The 19700-nt window shown below is 40.1% G+C and overlaps 1 protein-coding gene across 1 annotated transcript in view; it reads right to left on the minus strand.

The window, feature by feature from the left end:
• Positions 1-19700, minus strand: part of MSH2 (mutS homolog 2) — a 45980-nt gene that overhangs the window by 16838 nt on the left and 9442 nt on the right. Inside the window, exon 7 of the mRNA XM_041424179.1 lies at positions 3951-4150. Within this exon, the coding sequence (XP_041280113.1) occupies positions 3951-4150 (200 nt within the window). The remainder of the gene's footprint in view (positions 1-3950; positions 4151-19700) is intronic.

A 19700-nucleotide genomic window follows, 5' to 3' on the forward strand; every position in this document is an offset into this window, starting at 1 on the left:
TTTCTACCATGACTTTTTGCTTCCCCAGTCCCTCAAACTTTTAAAGTGAAAGCTCTAAACTGACTAATATCTATTAATAGAGAAAAAAAAATACATATTGCTGAGAGATTACTGAACTTGCAAAAATGGAGTTTTCTGCTGACTAAAGATCTTCAAAACCGAGAGATACGAAATAAAGATTGTTTTCAATTCCAAATTTCTTGCTTGCTCTCTTAGTATCTTGTTTTTTTCCCTCCTGTAAGAAGACACATCTAAACCAATCTATAAAATAAAAGCAGTCAACAAAGAAGAAAGAAACTGAAGAGCAGAAAAAGTTTCATGTCCATTCTTCAGAGTGGGCTTAGCAGTTCCCAGTGCTCCAGCTGACAGAATACATGGCACACACAACGAAATGAACTTCAATATTCTTGAATCAATGAAAAACAATTGTGCTTGAACTTAAAGTAGCTATTATAATTTGTTTTCTTGAGTAGGGAAGTTTCATGACGCCATTTCATTATTTAAGCTTGAAGGGTACATTTTGGACACCATAGGAAATGTCACAAAGTTAGAATATATTAGAATATATTAATTTATTAAGTAAACAAAATACTGATGTATTTACATGCATTCATTTATATGGGTCCAACTGATACACTGCAAAATTTATTTTCTCTTTTAATCCAACTTCAAACTTGGTATCCAGCACTCAAAGGAAGTAAAACAGTGGAGTCAGAGAATAATGAGGGTTTATAAAAGTTATTTGCACATGCTTTTCTTAAAACACCTGGCATTACAAGAATATGAGCAAGAAACACCACTGAAAAATTCTAAATTAAACTCCAACATGTCTTGCACCTGTATTCATTAACTCATAGAAAAGATGCATAGTAAAAAAAAATGCTCTTTTGCACCTACTCAACATTATTAGGATGGAAAGTAACCACTGAGAGAAAGACTAATAGAGCTATGTACCATCAAAAGCAGAGATGCATATTGATCACAAAGCCTCCCTGTGCCCAGGTGCAGTTTTTAATTTAAAACATAATTTACTTACTGAAGCACAGACAAGTGTTTATTACACATGGTAAAGACTTGACTATTAATATGGTTTAAAAATGTTGTCTGGCAATTAAAATAAAGCACTAATCTTCAGACTTGAAGCACACAGTTAGTATGGCAGCAAAATGACACTGCTCTATCAGGGCAAAACAGACAAATCCCGATGATTAAGGGCACCAGTCATTTTGATAGTGCAATGGAAAGTGGGATAAAAGGAAAAGAACAATGGAAATTGGGATTAAAAAGAGTATAGGTTTTCTACAGGTAGATAATATCCATATGGTGCAGCATCTGTCTGAAATACGGAATGCCTGAGACAAAGGGGACTCTGCAGAACTAATCTGGGCTCTTCTAAAGCATTCAGCATGGTGTCACAGGAGGTGCCAAGGTGCAAGAGCCATGATTTACGCCATGACCAGAGGGCAGATAAAGAGGATATCACCCACTTGCAAAAGACGAACGAGCTGCAAGGAAGGACATCAGTTCCTCCAGGGCTCACAGAAGCATTTATCTTTTTAAGATATGTGAATTCATGTTAATGCAGAAAAGAAGGCTGCTTATAAATGTCACTAAAATATGTGATATGGAAGCTATCAGTAGCTTATACTGGAATAAGATAAATCAGAAATAGATCAACACCTTGAAAACTGGGCTAATAGAAATGAAGTAAAACGTAATACTGAGTAAGATGACACATTGATAAATGTGTTTCCACTATGAATGAGGGAATAATCAGTTGGATATGACAAAGGATGGGAAACAACAGGCTTATGATCACAACATGCTGTAAGATACCAGTGCAACAGTCTGGGAAAGAACAGGTCTGAAACAAGCAGTAAGGAGTATTCAGTCACTGTATACAGTATGGTAAAAGCACACCTGACACCCAGCACACAATTCCTGTATCCTGCATATTTACTGACTTAAAGAATGCTTGAGATGGGAAGGAAGATGCTTCAGCAGCTTCTTGAAGACAGAAGTAAGGATCCAAATTTCATGCCCCAGCAATCAGAGTAATGAACAACTGCTCCCTTTTGCCAGCTAGAGCAAAATGAGTTGATGACTCAGAGTTCTTTCCCATCTCTATGCAGACTTCTTATGGCCAAATCAGAAAAAAGCCATCTTCACTCATCACCCCCCTCCTCAGCTTTCATCATCCATAAAAACAAGGATTTTAACAAAACAATGCTTCATTTTGAGGGAAAGGCACTCACAGCTGATGGCTTTGTGGTTGTTCTATATCTCCATAGCTGTTCTATATCCCCACAGCCATCCATAGGCAAGGGAGTTCTGAAACTGGCACATATTCAGAATTGTCAAAAATCTTTCTAACTTTCCATCCCTTGATGAGTTACAACATTCTGTACAGCCAGAAACAGAGAAATTACCATATCCAGTCTGAATCACTCATGTACAGTGAAAACTACCAGACCATTCATGTACTTTGAACAGGTGGTACAAGTAAAAGAAAAATAAAAATAACACACCACCTATTTTAAACTATCTTTAATATACTGCTGGTGATTGCCCTACTAAGTCCAACTGATTCATGTGTAGAACAGGAAGAACCTTTTGCAGTCTATTAACTTTTCCATATGGTGAGCTTAGCAGTTTGCCTTACACAGCTTGCTCCCCAAAACTCTAAAAATGGAATTGTTTTCCTACCCCAGTGTTATGACAGAGGAACTCTGTTGATCCAAATGGCAACTAATATAAAAAGAAGTAAACACAGGAAGCCACAATTCTGAACTAACACCTCAGTATAGGATGGGAATCCAAGAGCTCCATGTCAAGGTTAAGACAAGCAGAGTCTGTTTGGAAAATCCAAATGGACACAACTGAGGCAGCTGAAGAGTGACACAGCTCTTTAAAAATAAAAACAAGCAAAAGAGTTACATCTGTCAGTTCTCTCAGAGTTTCAGATCTTAAGTGCTCACGGAAATAACACAGATAATAATGGAAAATTGATTTAAGATTAATATTGTACAGGTTTCATTACTTGAAGTTGTAAAACTGTAGTACAGGAAAGCGTAATAGACTGGGTAGCTTTATTTTCTAATCAAATAGAGGAAACAAATTTTTGTAACTGTACCATTTCAAACAACATTTGTTTTTCAGGCTTTGGTGCTTGCTTTACACAAAGGGAATTTATAACAAATTAATGGGCTTCAACAGAAATGAGCTTTCTGGTAGGTAAGAACTGCTATTGCTAAATTGAATGCTGATCTTATTCTGCATTTTCTTGGTAATACACATAAAAGGAAAAAAAATAGCAGCTTTTGTACTTTCTATACTTGCTTGTCACAGCATTGTGCTTCCTACTAATAAGGACTGGAAGAAATCCTGCCATGTTACTTGTATCAAATACAGGAGCATTATGATTTTTAAAAAAGCCATTTGAGTTATACCACTAATACTTAAACTGGGGGGATTTTGTGTGTAATTACAACCCGAAGTGGATGACAACACTATTGTATGAATGATATCTTGTTTGTAAGATCACAATAAGAACACAGTTTTTAAAGACCAGGTATTATTTAAATATTGAGGAAAAAAGGCAGTAAGAACTAAACCAAACTAAAGACACCTGATACAACTGCTCAACAGTTGGTCAGGAATTCCTAGAGACAAGTCCATGTCAAAGATTCCCACACCACCACCCAACAGTACCAGAATCCCAGCTACACACTAACTGGAATGCATTTTCCTGCAAAGATTTGGCTATGAATATTCTTAAGTATCCGATTGGCATTTCAGAATTTCAGCTCATTTAAAATTCAAATGTGTTTAAGCTTTATTTCTGCAACAAAAGCACACAGAGAAAAAAGTCATCTTTGGAAATCTAGGCTCTATTTCTTTGCATCATCAGCATACCACAAAACATTGGGAATAGATAGGGGTAGCAATACCTTCATGTTTTTCTAGTGCTTGTACAACATTAGGCAGTTGATTGATAGCCTGGAACATTCGGTAACAGTCTTGTAAGTTTGCTGCTTGTCTCTGAAATTTCTTTGCCAGCCGGTTGAGGTCTGGAAAGCGACGTAACAGATCTTCCTGAAGGCACTGGCGTAGTTCTGGATCCATCACAAAAGCTTCAACCAAATTCAACCTACATGAGAAATTCATAACCATGATTAGCATACCATGATCTGTAATTCTTTTATATCACCAGTTATCTGACAGTTTCTATCTGTGTTTTCTCTATGGCTGTATCCATTGGCCAGCTTCCCTGGTAAAAAAAAAAAAAAAACCCAAACCAAAAAACCTAATGAAAACAGGACAACACATGAGCTGAGAAAGCAAGGAGATTTAACTCGTGTCAAGCTTCTGTAGTTTTGAACAGTCAGGGTTTCTAATGAACAGCATTGGAGTGCAATTGCCACAAATACCAACACCTATCCTGCAGGTAAAGCTGACTCAGAATTGACTCTGAGATTAATCCTTTCCCTTCACTAGCAAAAAAGTCTTCCAGTAGTCCATGGAAGAAGAGGTATTAAGCAGGAAAAAAATCCCCACTGCTGGCAGAGTTTAGCTCCCTGTGGTCAAGGCCAACATGGACAGGTGCAGCTGAGCAAGCCTGGACTACGGGATGGGAATCCTCACGGTGGGAAGGCACCTCTGGGTACTGACTACTCCAACCCCTGCTCAAAGCAGGGTCACAGCTAAAGCCAGCTGCACATCCTGGGTACCCCAAGGATGGTCCCAGTGTCAACCCCTGGAACACAGCCCTTGTGACTGACCTCCATGGGGACATCACGGCCCTGAGCCTGGCAGCTGGGTGAGTTTTCAGTGCACCACACAGCACTGAGCAGTGAGCTACTACTGACCCAGTCCCTGCTCTGTGAGAGGTAACAGGAGATAGCGACGGCTCAAGCCACAAGAAACAACATTTCCTGCTCTTCCCTTATCCTATTACCTAGTTTATCTATTGTAGAAGGGATAGCCAGCCACAATTTTCCCTCTGTAAATCCATGCCAACTACTTCCAAAGTACTGTTTGCCTCATGGCAGGCATTGGGGGACTGCACTCTTATCAATGAGGGTACTGTTTGCCAGCCTTGTCACCACTGCCTCCCAGCTTGCCTTCCCTTGCTGTTGCTCCCTGACATTTTGGTTTAGTATTTTTGTGGGGTTTTTTCTGATTTTTTTTTTTAATTTTACGTATGGGGGCTTTAAAATAGTGAAATAAATATTCTATAAGCGCTCAAAGCAAGCATAAATCTCAACAAGAAGTGACAGAGCATGAAACTGAATTTCTCTACTAGAATGCAAGCAAATTTTCATACATTTTTTGGGGGTTTTGCATCAGTTAATATTGCCTTCTCTACATACTTTGCATTTACTGTTAAAAAAAGGAAGTCGGACGCTGTTAATTTTGGAATGCCTGGGAGGTCAGTGTTCTTTGATCACACTTTCAGAACACCAAGGAAGAGCTCTGCCTCCTTCGGAGACCTCCCCATATTACATACTGTGCTGATTTCTAACCAGAAATAGCTATATCTATGTAATAATAATATCTAAATAATATCTATCAATATCTTTGCTTCAGCAGAGAAGTTAATTTTATCTAGAGACATGCAAGCAAGGAAAGGACAGCTTCCACCACATTATTCCTGCCCATTTGCTTACTGGCAGAAAAATGCATTTGTTTCAATTACAGTAACATCTGCACTTGCAAACTGCATTGGAAATTACATTTTTTTGTCATTCTGACAGCAGTAATCTCTACATTACACACTACAGTGCTGTGCAGAGTGCCAGACACTGGCAGCACTACACAGGGGTTAACACAGTCCGCTGCCTCGGGTAATTAGCAAAGACAGGAAACAAAGGCTTTGGCTAAAGCAACACAAGAGGTAGACAGCCCTGGACAGGCAGTGGTACATTTCTGTACACAAAAAATTCCTTCTGTTTCAAAAAGTATTCTACCCCCACACTCCAGTGAATCTTCTCTATTATATCCCAAAAAAAAAATCAGTGAAAAAGATGAGAAGGATCCTACCTCTACGTTTATCCATCCAACTACAGCCTTAATACATAAATTGAGAGATTGACATTACTGAGACATAAGGGTGCTTTACTTCCAAAAGAAACATTAAAGTTTCAGCATGTACACAGAGCTTGTCAGAAATAGACAGGAAAACACTGAAGATACCTACTGCAGGAACACAGAACAAGACTTTGATGAGAAACATCATAAAAGCCAAGCAATTTTCTATTCTGATCCCTGTTGGTGTATCTGAACACAATTTCTAGCTTTCAGACTTCTGTCAAATGGTTTGGAAGAATAACAAGAAGTACGGGATCTCATCACAGCAGATACACTGCCATGTTTACCACAAATCCATTTACCCAGCAGACTCACTCAGGGCTCACATCACAAACTCTTCTCTCAGAAGTGCCAGCAGCCACCAGTGACCAAACACAGCTTTTAAAGATTAGATATTGTTTAAATATTGAGGAAAAAAAGGAATAAGAACTAAACCAAACTAAAAACACCTGATACAACTGCTTAAGATCCTAAATACGAGCCCACTAGGAGCCAGGAAGGAGACGTGCTCCTTTCCCCCTAAGGGATTAGAGAAGGAACCAAGCTGCCAACACGAACCTCCCCACAGCAGCTCGGCCATTTTCAGTCCTATAATCTGGAAACAATTCCTTTGGCAAAAACAAAGCAGGATTTATTAGAAACTTCTCCATTTAGCATACCCATGTATTCCCACTTTTACCTTCCCTGGTCTTCAGCAGTTACAGTCATGGCAAACACACAAGAGGTTTTACTATCCTGACCTTATGTCCTCTCACTTCCCAGGTATTATGCAATATTTGTAAACTTATTTATTATTTCTCCATTATCAAAATACCACCACACCATCAACCCATAAAGAGGAACTAGTTGCAAATACCTTCAAGTTTTATAATGAGGAAAATGGCATGAATTTCTGGTTTAAAACCACCTTACTTCACTTTAAAAAATCCCAGTATTTCTTCACTTTAAAAAAGCACCAGGAAGAAAGCAAGACACATTTCAAATGTGTCTTATGTTTATCCATTATCAAAGTGAATTTTAATCCAGAGAAATACTATTCCTGCCTGCAGGAGGAAACAAGAGTTTTCTAGGTTTATCCAATCTGCTTAAACTACTGATTACTCCATTACTTCAACTTTGAAATTTCATGTATAAAAACTACTTTTTTTTCTTATTTTGATGACCAATTTCACACATGCAAGAATGTGCAAAATTCAAATTCACCATCAACATCAGATGCTATCTTGTCCTCTCATGGCTTATGTTTAAAGTCAGAGAACTTAGATTCTCTTCCAAGAGGTCCTAAGAAAATCAGTAATGCTAGCATACAGATATATGCACAGAATCACTCCTGAAAATTTACTAAATTCTGCACAGCTGCTGTAAGTCATTCAAGAACATCTCAAGCACAGCTTCTGTAGTCCTGAGCTTACCTTTACCAGGATCTAGGGCTTTTTTTCCTGCCATTTGTGCCTTTTTCACAAACAAACCCTTCACTTTCATCCCACGACTCCCTCAGATTGTTCAACAGCCTCTTGGATAAGACCTGTCAAAGGCATTTTGAAAGCTCTAATTTATTTTTTCCCCTCCTCTTTTGTCCACAATGACAAGTTCAAAGAGTTCTCAGATCAGCATGAACAATTTTCCTCTGCCAAAACCATGATAATTAGACTAACACTCCATGACCTTCCTAGTAGGGTTCTATCTTCCACCCTACATTTGCCAGCCACAAAGATACATCTGACAGGTTTGTGTTCATGCCACATTTTGCATAACAATTTCCTGTTGGTAAGAATACAAGGTTGCTGAACAGAAAGGTAACGCAACCATAAGCCATGAATAACGCTCACAAGTAATAATGAAATCAAATGACAGGTTGTTTTTAATATAAAGTTCAACTGAGGTGGGAAAATAAAAGGAAATACAAAAAGAAACAAATCTTAAAAACCCAAGAAAAGTGTAACCAAACAACAGCTGACAACACTAGATCACTCATTTCTGCCACCCAGCCAAAAGGAAAGGAAAATAGGGGAAAACTTTCCACCACAGATCTAAGGCAGCACAGTCAAGATAACAGAAACAATTATAAGTAGTGAAACCACACTAGAACATAAAGGAAATCTCTGTTTCAAGACAGTTATTTAAATTTGCAAAACCAGCAAACAAGACTGCAGCAAACGTAACTGATACTCAGCACGAGTGCTTTTCTTTAATTTGGAAACAGTAGCCACCTTTTATTCCTGCTAAGCACAACCATGGCTGTTCACCAGCTTTGAATTCCCTGCTCTAACAAGTATCATTAGGCTCAGTGTGCTCTGGGAGACAGAGAGAGGAAAAAACCCACTCATCTCCACGTTCCCGCTGGGTATTTCAGAATCCAACTCAAAACATTCCATCTTTTCCCCAGTTTTGCTTTTAATAAGAGGCATCTCTTGAACCAGCTTCTGACAGAAGGCTAATGCACTCCACACACACACAAAGACAACAAAAATCTGGTTTTTCCATTCTAATATATGTGACACATGTTCCTGAGCCTCGACACACTGCTTCCTTTCCACTGATGTCTGCATCACAGCTGATGTGATTGCTTCTTCCCTTGCTACACCTGTGCAGCATTTTTCATCACCATTTTAAGGTGCCTCAACACAGACGTTGTCAGGAGGGTTTAAGTCTATCTCATCAGAAGAGATTGCTTCTTCCCTTGCTACACCTGTGCAGCATTTTTCATCACCATTTTAAGGTGCCTCAACACAGACGTTGTCAGGAGGGTTTAAGTCTATCTCTAGATTTTTACACAGCTGAATATCAAAGTTTAAGTTAACAGGAAAACATTAACCATGCCAGATTTGTATATAGATTTTTATGAAGAAAAGAATTCTGTGTGTAGAAATAATAACTAAACTAACAGACTAAAATAAAAGACCACAGTTAGAAGGAATAGAGAATTTATAATGCCTAGGCAAGATTGATCAACACCAAAAAAACCCACAAAAAAAAGACACACACACAAAAAAAAAACAACTCACAAAAACCACTCCAAAACCAAACCAACAACCAAAAAAAAAAAAAACAAACCCACACAAAAAAACCCAACCCCAAAAAAAAAAAAAACAAACCCTCAAAAATACCCAAACAACCAAAAACCAGTGTGCAATAAGATTAGCACCTAGAATTTCAATCTCTCCTCCACCAACATCCTATAAAACCCTGGACAGCTCTGCACCTTCTTTCTGGAAAGAAAACACTTCTCTCAAGAACCTCAGCTCCAAAAAAGACTCTGAGCGGTTTTTTTAATCATTTCATGAAACTGGGATCTATATGTAATCACTAATACATATTTAATAATGAGTAATAAATATTTAGTTATTACTTCAGGGTAGTGACTTTAAATCCCAATTACTCAGAGATGTTTTCAGAAAAAAAACCTGTACTAACTAAGAATTCCACATAACACAAAGGAAAAAGTGTTAATACTGAAATAAACTAAGAATGCCCTCTCTTACAGGGGAAGCTGACTTACTTTTAAGAAGACTTTAAAGTTTGTAACTCCCTGACTACCTAACAGCTGAGTCTTCTGAAGAGCACACATTTGTATTCTCTGCCTGCTAAAGGATTTCTTTGCAGATTAAGACCAACTTTCCTGTCCAACTGTTCTACTTGATTATGCAGAATTTTAAACAGAAAATACCACTTCCAAAAGCAGCATATTAAGGACTGCTTTAAAATATACTGAGACTTTCATCTCAGCACAAGTTTCAGAATATGGACAGCTGCATCAGTTTAATTTCATGTTTTCCTTATATAAAAGAAAGTGGAAAAACACCTCACATACCATTATTTTGTTTCCCTCAGGTTTCTTTCAAACTCAGATCTCTTCTTAATCCAATGTATCCAAAGCAAATCCTCCCTGGACATGCTTAACCTAGACATGTAAAATGATACCCACCACCTTACCTGTTCTAAATGGATTTTCTTTTTCACACAAGACACGCAGAATTTTAACACCCTGGAGGAAGCCCAGCCTACAGCAAGATGCTGTAGTGGAGAAATACTTCAAATTCTTTTTTCCCAACCAAATTTTTTTTTCCAAACAGAAATAAGCAAGACACTGTCCCCTAAGTTCCCTTTATAACTTCTCCTGGTGACCAAGACATTCCCTAAACAATCATCTCTCTCCCAAAAATCAGCCATAATCCAGTTTGCTGCCTCAGTAGAGACCTTAAATTTACAGAGCTCTTTTCATGCCAAAGAACTTCAGTATGCTTTACAGCCTTTGAAGTGTTAAGGCAGACACCTAAGATGGGCACATGGGAAACTAAATCAGAAATCTGAACCCTGGTAACTAAAAATTACTTTAGTAATTCAGCACACAGCAGCATAAAAATCACACTGACCATCCCAGGTCATTTTGCCTCAGACAATTAGAGCTGTTGCATGCATTTATAAAAACAACATCCAAAATTTTTCAGACAAGCACAAAGAAATAACAATGCAAGATAGCTAGGCAACCCACGCATGCTTTTGGAAGTGCTTAGTTATGCACAAAAGACATTTTTTTATGAAACTAGAGCAGTCTCTGCAAACAATTAGAAATAAATGTAATGCAAGCCTTGAGGAATAAAGAACCAGCAACTTTAGAGAGATTAATACCATCAAAAGCCATTTTATTTTAGTCATACATCATAGGTTTAGGATCACTGATCTCAATTCCCACTTAGCTCATACTGGAGCCTTTGCACAGCCAGAAGTGGCTCTGGTTTCTGGCAGCTCCAGCTGATGGCAACATTTACCCTAAGCCACAGGAATAGCCTTGGAAGGGGCTCACAACAGGCACCAGTTCTTCCAGTACTTTGAAGACACTAGATCTGAATCCAGGTTTTTGATTCACCAAGAACTCAGAATGTTGCTTTCTGGATGAGCTGTGCACACACCTCTCCAGCACTTCTTACACATGACACAGAACATCCCAAGCAAGGGGTCAGAATCTTACTGCTGTTCTAATGAAATTGTACCAACTTGGCCATACAGTATCATTCAGGGTCCAAAATCCTGTGGCTGAGTACCACAAACTGTTCACCTGAGCAAGCTCTCCTCCAGCTCTCCCAAACTGGCATGGACACACAAAAACCTGTAATTCAGGAGCAGACAACCCAGGCAATTCCAAGACACGCAGGGGGGAGGCTTGTGCCCAGGCAGTCAAACTTCTCCCTGCTGTCTGCCAAAAAAAGAGCAGCCTGCACCTTCACAGGGACTCCCCTCCATGCTAAATGGCTCAAAACCTTTCCCTCCTGCCCTTGCCCAAACTGTGCAACCTTGTCATTGTTTCCTCCTGCCACGTGAGCACAAAGTTGGTTTTGTTTCCTCAGTTTCTGAATGTTTCTGTATTATCAAATTACTTCACAGCTTCCCTCCCTGAAAACCACTGTCACGACCTAAACACTCCCAAAAAGCTAAACTAAAAGATAGCTGCTTACAAAAAAAAACTTTGAAGATGACAGTGAAGAAGTAGAACACTGTATATTCTTCCTCAATTCAGAATTTGAAGTGCATTACAGTTTTATGTGAGGGATGTGAAATTGCAGGCTTTTAACAAATGAGAAGATATTGTATCATAAAGCAGATGAACAGAAACAGAAAAGCAGGAACAAAGAGCCCCAGGGGGATGCGTTTCTCAGTTCACCTGTAATGCCTGTGTCCTTGGAGAGAAAACGCTGTCACCCCAGTAAGATGACAGCATTCCTTGGAGTCTGATCACCTCTCTAGCTTCTTAAAAGCTTTTGCAATCATTCACAGCTCTAGACCCAAACAGAGTACCAGAACTTCCCCTCTGCCTAAACAAAGAAGTCAGAGAGACCGAACAGGAGCTGGCTCAGGGGTACAGCAGGAGAGCTGTCCTGCTCTGTCCACAGCCCAGCCACCAAGCGTGGAGGAACAAAACCTGGGAGAGGCACCAGTGGTCACCTCAGCCTGCCACTGAGGAGGATGCTCCCAGCTGTAGCCCCTCCTCAAACACACATCTTCATTTGCTGTGGCTGGGTTTGCCTTTCACCTCTGGCTCCCCTGACCCACCTCACCCTGGGGTGGCCCTGCCAGCTGTGGACAAGGCCAGCTGTGTCCTGACGCTGGCCTAAAGTGGCTCCAAAATTATGCCCTCAAACTCCCGACCCAGCAGCGCTTCCAAGCTGGCAGAAAGCAGCACTGCCACCAGGAGAAGTGCAAGGTAGGGCTGCTACCCACTGCTCTTCCACCTGCCACACTCTCCCCATCAAGTTTTAAATGAACTAAGCCAAGGGATCTATCTGCAGGCACGGATCTGAAGCCACAGAATGCATTTAGCACTAACAACTGTCTTTCACTCCATTCCAACAGTGCAGCTCTTCAGAGCCCACTCCTACTGTCCTTTAATCTTAAATGTAACTTGAAGAGACCATGAACACCCTGTTTTTCACAGCCCTGCTGAAGTATAATCCCCTGTAATACGGAGTGCAAGGTTTGAAGAGCAGCTTTAGACCCTAGGAGAGCCAGAGAAATCAAACTGCACGCACTTTCCAGAGCTCTGGGTAGGCAGTGTGCTTCTAAGCAGCTGCACAGATCAGGCTCTCTGCTGTTAAACCTGTAATATTAAACAATGTAAGAGAAAGCCACAGTCAAATATCACTTTCATGCCTTTTCTAGTTTCCCTAATTAGTCCCTAAACTATCCTACCATGATAACAATAATGGATATTTCTAACTTCAGGACACTCCATTTACAGAGAAGTTTTGTAATTCAAATAAATGCAGTCTTCCAAATAAAAAGAGTTCACACTCCTCTATATCAGTTTTATTTATATAACATAACATTAATATGGATCAGGGAAGCAACTGACTCTTTACCACCCTACATGAATTTCTGAATACACTATTTGAGTATTATGTCAAAGGCTAGAAGAGCAAATTAAAGCCCTGGGATTCTATCAGGGGTACCAGGCACAAAGTAACTATTTTTTATAAAAATCAAGCACGAAAATTTTTTACAAAAATCAAGCATTGAAAACTGCATGTATTGACTATGAGGCAAGATTATAAAATCAGAATGAAAAATAAAATAGGATTTTCAGGAAAAGTAGTCAAAATAACATTGGGGTTTTTTCCCCACAAACTATTTATCCAAGTCTGATGTTACCAATAATTCATTATTTTTGCACAAGTGCCTATGAACTTTCCGACCTCAGCAGGTCAAGCAAAGTAAAGAAGAAATCAATTCTTCAGCAGAAAAATAAAATATTTGGTCTTAATTCTTGTCAGCAAAGTGCCACTTGATGCAGTTAAGACTTTGCTCCTGAAGCAGACTGCTGCAACAGCAATATTTTTAGATGCTGAGGGAAGCGAGTGCCTGGCATCATACTGAAGAACACGAAATAAAGCAGCAGCACAGCAGCAGAGCTCTGCTTGGCCTCCTCCAGCCAGAACCCAAGAGCAAGCACAGGACTGTGACGCAGGCACAGAAATTCCCTACAACGAAAAGAGAAGAGAAGGAACCATCTTTCCTTGATGCACAAGGCAGGGCTGGCAGCACTCCCCACCAACCACCACCCTGCCCGTGGCCAAGAGCTGCAGGCAGCGCTGGGCTGTGTGTCCCAGGCGTGCAGAGGGATCTGCAGGAGCTCTTCTGCAGGAGGCAGGAGGTGACCACGGCTTGCCAGGGCTCCCACTGCTTCTCTCCACGTGAGACTGAGGGCCACCTATGCCCTGCAGCAGGGACATCTCCCTGTCACCACCTCACAGCTGGGACTATGTCGGAACCCAGGACATCCCTCTGGGTGCCCTGGATGGCTCAAGATCCTGGCAGGGGCTCGGAGACCCTGGCCGGAAGCCAAAGGCACTTGGGATTTTGATCTTAACCCATGGAGCAAATTACCAACTTTGTACGAAGAATCACAAGTCACAAAAGTTTAAGTAGCATAATAGTAGTTGTCACAGGGTGAAAAGTGGAATTTTTAAGATTTTATTATAGGGGATCTAGGAGGCAAGATGGAGGGACATGGGCGTTGTCCTGTTCTTCTTCTTTCTTCTTCCTAGCCTCCATCTTCCTGGTGATGGTGGCACATTTAGATTGGCCTAAAGTAGAAGTAGACAGTCTAACATAGACGATGGAAAATAATTGCAAATAAAGTACATTTAGTTTTTAGTACAAAAAGACAACACCAGCCCAGGGGCGGGTAGCGTGCCCTTGACAGACCTGCAGATCAGGCCTCTGCGGGTCTGAGAGAAAATATCTTGGATAATAGATAATAAACAACCTTGTGAACACGAGCTGAAGAATCCCAGCTCTTTCTTCTACCACCGGGCTGGGAAAAAGGGACTCTCGGGTCATCCCAAAAGCAGGAAACCCGAGAGGACTACTCCACATTCCTATGGCCTGGCTCTACAAAACTCAGGTCCTGAAAATATCAGCACATTTTAAACAAGAAGTATTGCTCCTGTCTAGATTCTGAAGAAACTCTCACACACCTGTTCATCCAAATTACACCTATACAATCACCCCAGCCACACTTCAAACCAGAGCCAGGTGTCTTTTATTTCCCACTCCTCAGCCTGGGTGTGTTACATACAATACCAGTCACTATCTAACCAACAGACAAGGAAAACAAACCATTGCTTTCTTGTCCCAAAAGCTGTATTGGCCAAATAAGAACAAAGTACTTTTTAATTATTACCAAGAACTGCCACTCAAACTAGTTTTATGTAACAGCACAATTTAGATTTGATTCCCCTTCCCCTCCTCTTTCACAGCTAAGGAATAACAAAATTATTACTCTTAAATGAATTAAACAGCTCACCAGAAGAGGAACTGGCATAAAAAGGGGAAATTCTCACCTTATAGTAACATACTACTTCACAGAATGATAAACAAGTATTCCCAACTTTTTCAACATGCATGTTTATAGAAGAAAAAAAATAGCATATATCACCAAAGTTGAATTTTGAATATTCAACGCAGCAAATCCTTTCCCACCTCAAACCCCATGGCAATCTTGCTGGACTAAGCAGTCTCTCACCCTCACAGAACTGTACAGACAAAAGTGATATGAGGATAGCTCATAAAACAAGAAGTATCTCCCAAAATCTTTGTCAGAGACGTATTTTTTGTCTTCCCAATGCTTATTTCCATGCATATAGTCTTTTTCATAACATTTTCATTGTCTGTTTTCTGTAGGAGCTAAAAATATTCTAATAGCATCTTCACAGCTAATTTGTCAGGAAAGCAGCAGGTTTACTGTGCAATGGTAGTGCACAGCTCCATTTCACAAATTGACTATTCCAATCCAAGGATAGGAAGATATCCATTCTATCCTCCTGTAGCAAGTTTGGCAATCTGACTCACAACATAAATCAACTGGCAAAATCTCTAAAACAGTCAAAGTACCAGCAGAAAGCAAACTCAAGTCAGATTATTAAATCTGAACAAATCCTGGCTTCTGGTACTTGTTGACCTGCACTTAGGATGTTCATGAGAATAGCAGCTCGTGGACCAGCTGCAGAGGAGCAAAATGATTTTGGATGACAACTTTCCTCACTTTTTCATGACTAGTTTTCATCAAGTGAACAAGCCAAATCAAACTAATCTTTAGCTGTGAGACCAAAAAAAAAAAAAAAAAAAGGAGTGTCCCTTTTGGCAACTGCTGAGTTTTTCTGGATTATCTGGTATCCAGCATGACACCCTTGAATGTTTAAGCATGATAAACTCCCCATCACAAGATGAACGAGTCAGCTACAAGAACACCAGTGCCAATTACAAGGGAACAGGTGGCAGCCCACAGCTAGGGAAGCATGACTGAACCTTTTGATTTAAAGTGATTTAAACACGAGCCACCCATGTAACAACTCAGGGCCACAGGCTGCTGCATGGTTCACAAGAGTCAAAAACAAATGAAAAACTGTCATACTAAATCCTGAAGACCCAAGAAACCCCTACATACAGAACAGAGAGTGTGAGCAAGTGTCAAAGACATGAAGGCAAAAAGATCCTAATTTGAATAAAGACAAGAACAACACAGGAATATTTAGGCTTCCAGACAAAACAATAACTGCCCATCTTTAAGAATTCCTAATAAACCTCCATTTCTTATATGGTAAAAAAGAACAATGAAGAGGATGGAGCAAGGACTCACCAAATACTACCCAGTCATGGGCACCTTCATTAACCCCACAGAGTGAAACTGCTCCACCCAAAACCTGCCAGAGCAACCCAAGATGGAAAGCAGCAGAGGCTGTTTCCCAGCTTAATGTCTTAAACCATGGAAGTTTTCTGCCAGTCTTGCTTTTTAATTAAATATGGCATTTTGGGGCCCAGTGATAAAAGTGTATTACTGCATGGCCTTCAAAGACTACAGTCGGCTGAGGAAAAGGTATTTTCATTATTATTTTGTGCTTTATTCCTTACAAGTTTCCATACATTATTAAAATGAAGAGGTTACGTTTATTACACTACTCCATCAACATTAATACCCTTTTAAATCGCTAACCTGTGCATTTCTTTAAGCTTGTGCAAACTAAGAGCATACTGAACAAGTTCTATTTCTTAGCTGTTGAAAAACAAATATTTCTTCATTTGCATTCATTCGGTGCAGAAGAAATTCAAAACTGAATGTCAACAAAACATTAAAGGCTCTTATAATCCTCACACATGATAAATGAAATTAAATTACAAGCCAAGACAAAATTTTCTTGCCAAGAGCTTCCATTGCAGTGTCCTAACATGCCACCTTTCTAATGTTCTTGGACATAAATTAAACAAAGCAGGAACAATAATGTGGTCACTGTTCTTTCACAGAGAACAAACCATATTTCTGTATCCAATGTTCAAAACAGTGACTACCAAGGACACTGTTACAAACCTGAGAGCGTTGCACCTGTGCATATTACGTTTCCATACATAATGGAAACTTAATGGAATGAATACTCAAACACAGATTTTAAGTAAAATTTCACTATGGCAGTAAGTGCCATCCACCTCATTTTGGCAGGATGAGAGCCAAAGAACAGCATGGCAGCTACAGATTCACATTTCCCTAAATAAATAGCAGTTTCATTGTGTCTTACAAGTCTGAAAACTAATGTGACATTTCAATCAAATTTTTGTTTAATTTTCATTTCTGTTGAGCCTCAAAACTCAGACACAAAAGAAATACTAAAAGCTTAATCCTTCTATTTATTTTGCACCAAGTGAGGACTTGTCAGGAAGAAGTGGGTGAGCTGGAAGTATCAACGAGGAGATACTATGACTACCTGCTCCAGAGCTGCACCACTCAATGCCACCTGTAATTTACACATTTGCAACACTGATTGTGATCCCTGACCCAGAAGACAAACGATCTGGCTAACAGAATACAAACAAGCAGAATACAAACACCAACATTATCTTTCTCATACCTGAAGGTGTCATGAAAGGAGCCCTTTTTTTCAGCTCCTCAGACAAGAAAACTCAATGTAAGTCTTTTTGCAACTCAACAGTCTAAGCCTTTGGATAGGTTTTGAGACCTGGGATTTTGATGGCAAATCCTTCCTAAAGATATGGCCTGTGTGATATGTGCTTGACCAACAGAGCTCCAGTTTAATGTCTCTAGACAGCACTCAATGGCAAACTCAGTTTTACAAGCAAACCCAAACAAAAACAGAGGCAAATTTGTAGTTTTGAAAACAGTACACATAGGTGAAGAGGGTTAAAGAAGAAGCATTGAGAGCTTCAAGCTCCAAACGTTTCTCTAAGGAACTTGGTGATGGTAACTTTTAAAATGACAAAGGTGATGTTTTTCTAACATTTCTAGAGGCTTAGTGGAAGCCAACACCATTTTCATGTCACTGGAATGACAACTTTTTTCATGGGAAATATTTATTGCACCATGATCTCCGTGACAATAAGAAATCACATTTCTGTCTCCAAATCTGTTCAGATTCAATCTGTATTTCAGAAGCTTCCCTAGAGGAGCAGTCCCAGTGCCTAAAATGCACTTTAAAGAGGTCATTTAGACAAACCTCCAGCTGGTCACATCTTCCCCTCCCTCCATGAGGACACGGGGCCAGCACACACTGCTAATGCAGCTGCCTGGGCTCGGTCTGTGGCTCTGGAGAGGTCCTGACCTGGACTCAGAAAAGCACTGAAGGTCTCTGCACAGCTGCTACCCAGAACAACAGCAGCAACAAAGCCTATCTGTAATGCTTTGCAGGGACAGCTGCAGGTTAGAAAAGAACACAAAAGAACACAAAAGTAGGGAAACCTTAACAGCAGAACAATTCCCACTGGAACTGCAGACCTCTGGTTACAGCCCTTGCAACAAGGCTAATTTCAGCCAAACACTGAGCAAGAACAAAGATCCCTCCACTTCTGTGAGCTCACATTCCAGAGTCTGACCATCCTCACGCCTCACCCAAGGTGCTCCAAGAGATCCAGGGCCTTGGATTATGCTGCTTCTTCTTGTCTCAAGGCAACAAGCTAGGGATGGGTTTTCTTTATTTTTTAAACAAACTGCTACTTAAATAATCATGATGCATGAAAATGTTCTACAAACTTGGAAGTTTTACCCTTCCAGCCATTTATTCACCTCGAGCTTCCCAAATGTATTACTTCTGCCAGAGACAGGAATTGTTTCTACAATGTGGCCTGCATGCAGCATGAGATTTAGAAACACAGGAGGAAAGCTCAAAATAGGTTTGGATCAGAGCAAGTGATGTTTGAGTACAGCCTTTAACTCCTCTGAGACCCCTGCACCTTTTCCATGGGACACAGGCACATAAGAGGTTCAACCACAGTATACATAAAGCATTAAAAAGGTGAGCTGGAATCTTTTATTTATGGTGTGTATAAATGTCAGATAGTTTATCCCAAATGCAGGGAAAAAAAATAAATATATTCAGCATGAACTCTCTTCTCAGGACATAAGAACAAGCACTATTTTACACTGTGCCACATTCCTCAGACTTTCCAGTACCTGGAGAATAAACATGACATACTGAAGCTGCCTGCTGTATTGCAGTCAATTTGGTTATGCAATTAATACTTGAATTTGCACATGCTGGCTCTGCGACTACATTTTAATTTCAAATATGCTGACTATGAGACAAGGAGCAAGAACCTCATGTACTTGCCTTCTGAACACACCACACAGGAGAGACAGGGCTGTATTGTGTATACTTATGACTGACAATTATATTTTTAATCAAGGAAAACCAGCTGGATACTGGCAGAACCCCAAGTCTTACAAGACAGGCAGCTATCAGGAGCCTCTGTTTTCTCAGTTCTCATCAGGAGCTGCTCCTGTCAGTAAACATCATTTTATCTGAAGCATGTGCATCATGTACTTTAATTTGTGCTGTTACTGTATCAATAGTTAATATGGACTGCTGATTCAACTCTGTGTTCCATTTCTCCATACAGCTTAACAACACACTGCAGATTAAAAACTACTGAAAGAAGTGGATTCCTTTATCTCCAAAAGATGACTTGCACCACCTGCAGGTCTTAGCAGAGGGTTACAACAGTCTAACTTGCGGGGGGGGAAAAAAAAGGAAAACTTTCAGACACCAATGTTACACTCCTGGGACCACAGTTAAGTCAAATACCTCCTGTATAAGCAAAACGGGAGGCTTCCT

This window comes from Onychostruthus taczanowskii, unplaced genomic scaffold (genome assembly GCF_017590055.1).
Source record: "Onychostruthus taczanowskii isolate IOZ18803 unplaced genomic scaffold, ASM1759005v1 scaffold80, whole genome shotgun sequence".
Taxonomy (NCBI): Eukaryota; Metazoa; Chordata; class Aves; order Passeriformes; family Passeridae; genus Onychostruthus; species Onychostruthus taczanowskii.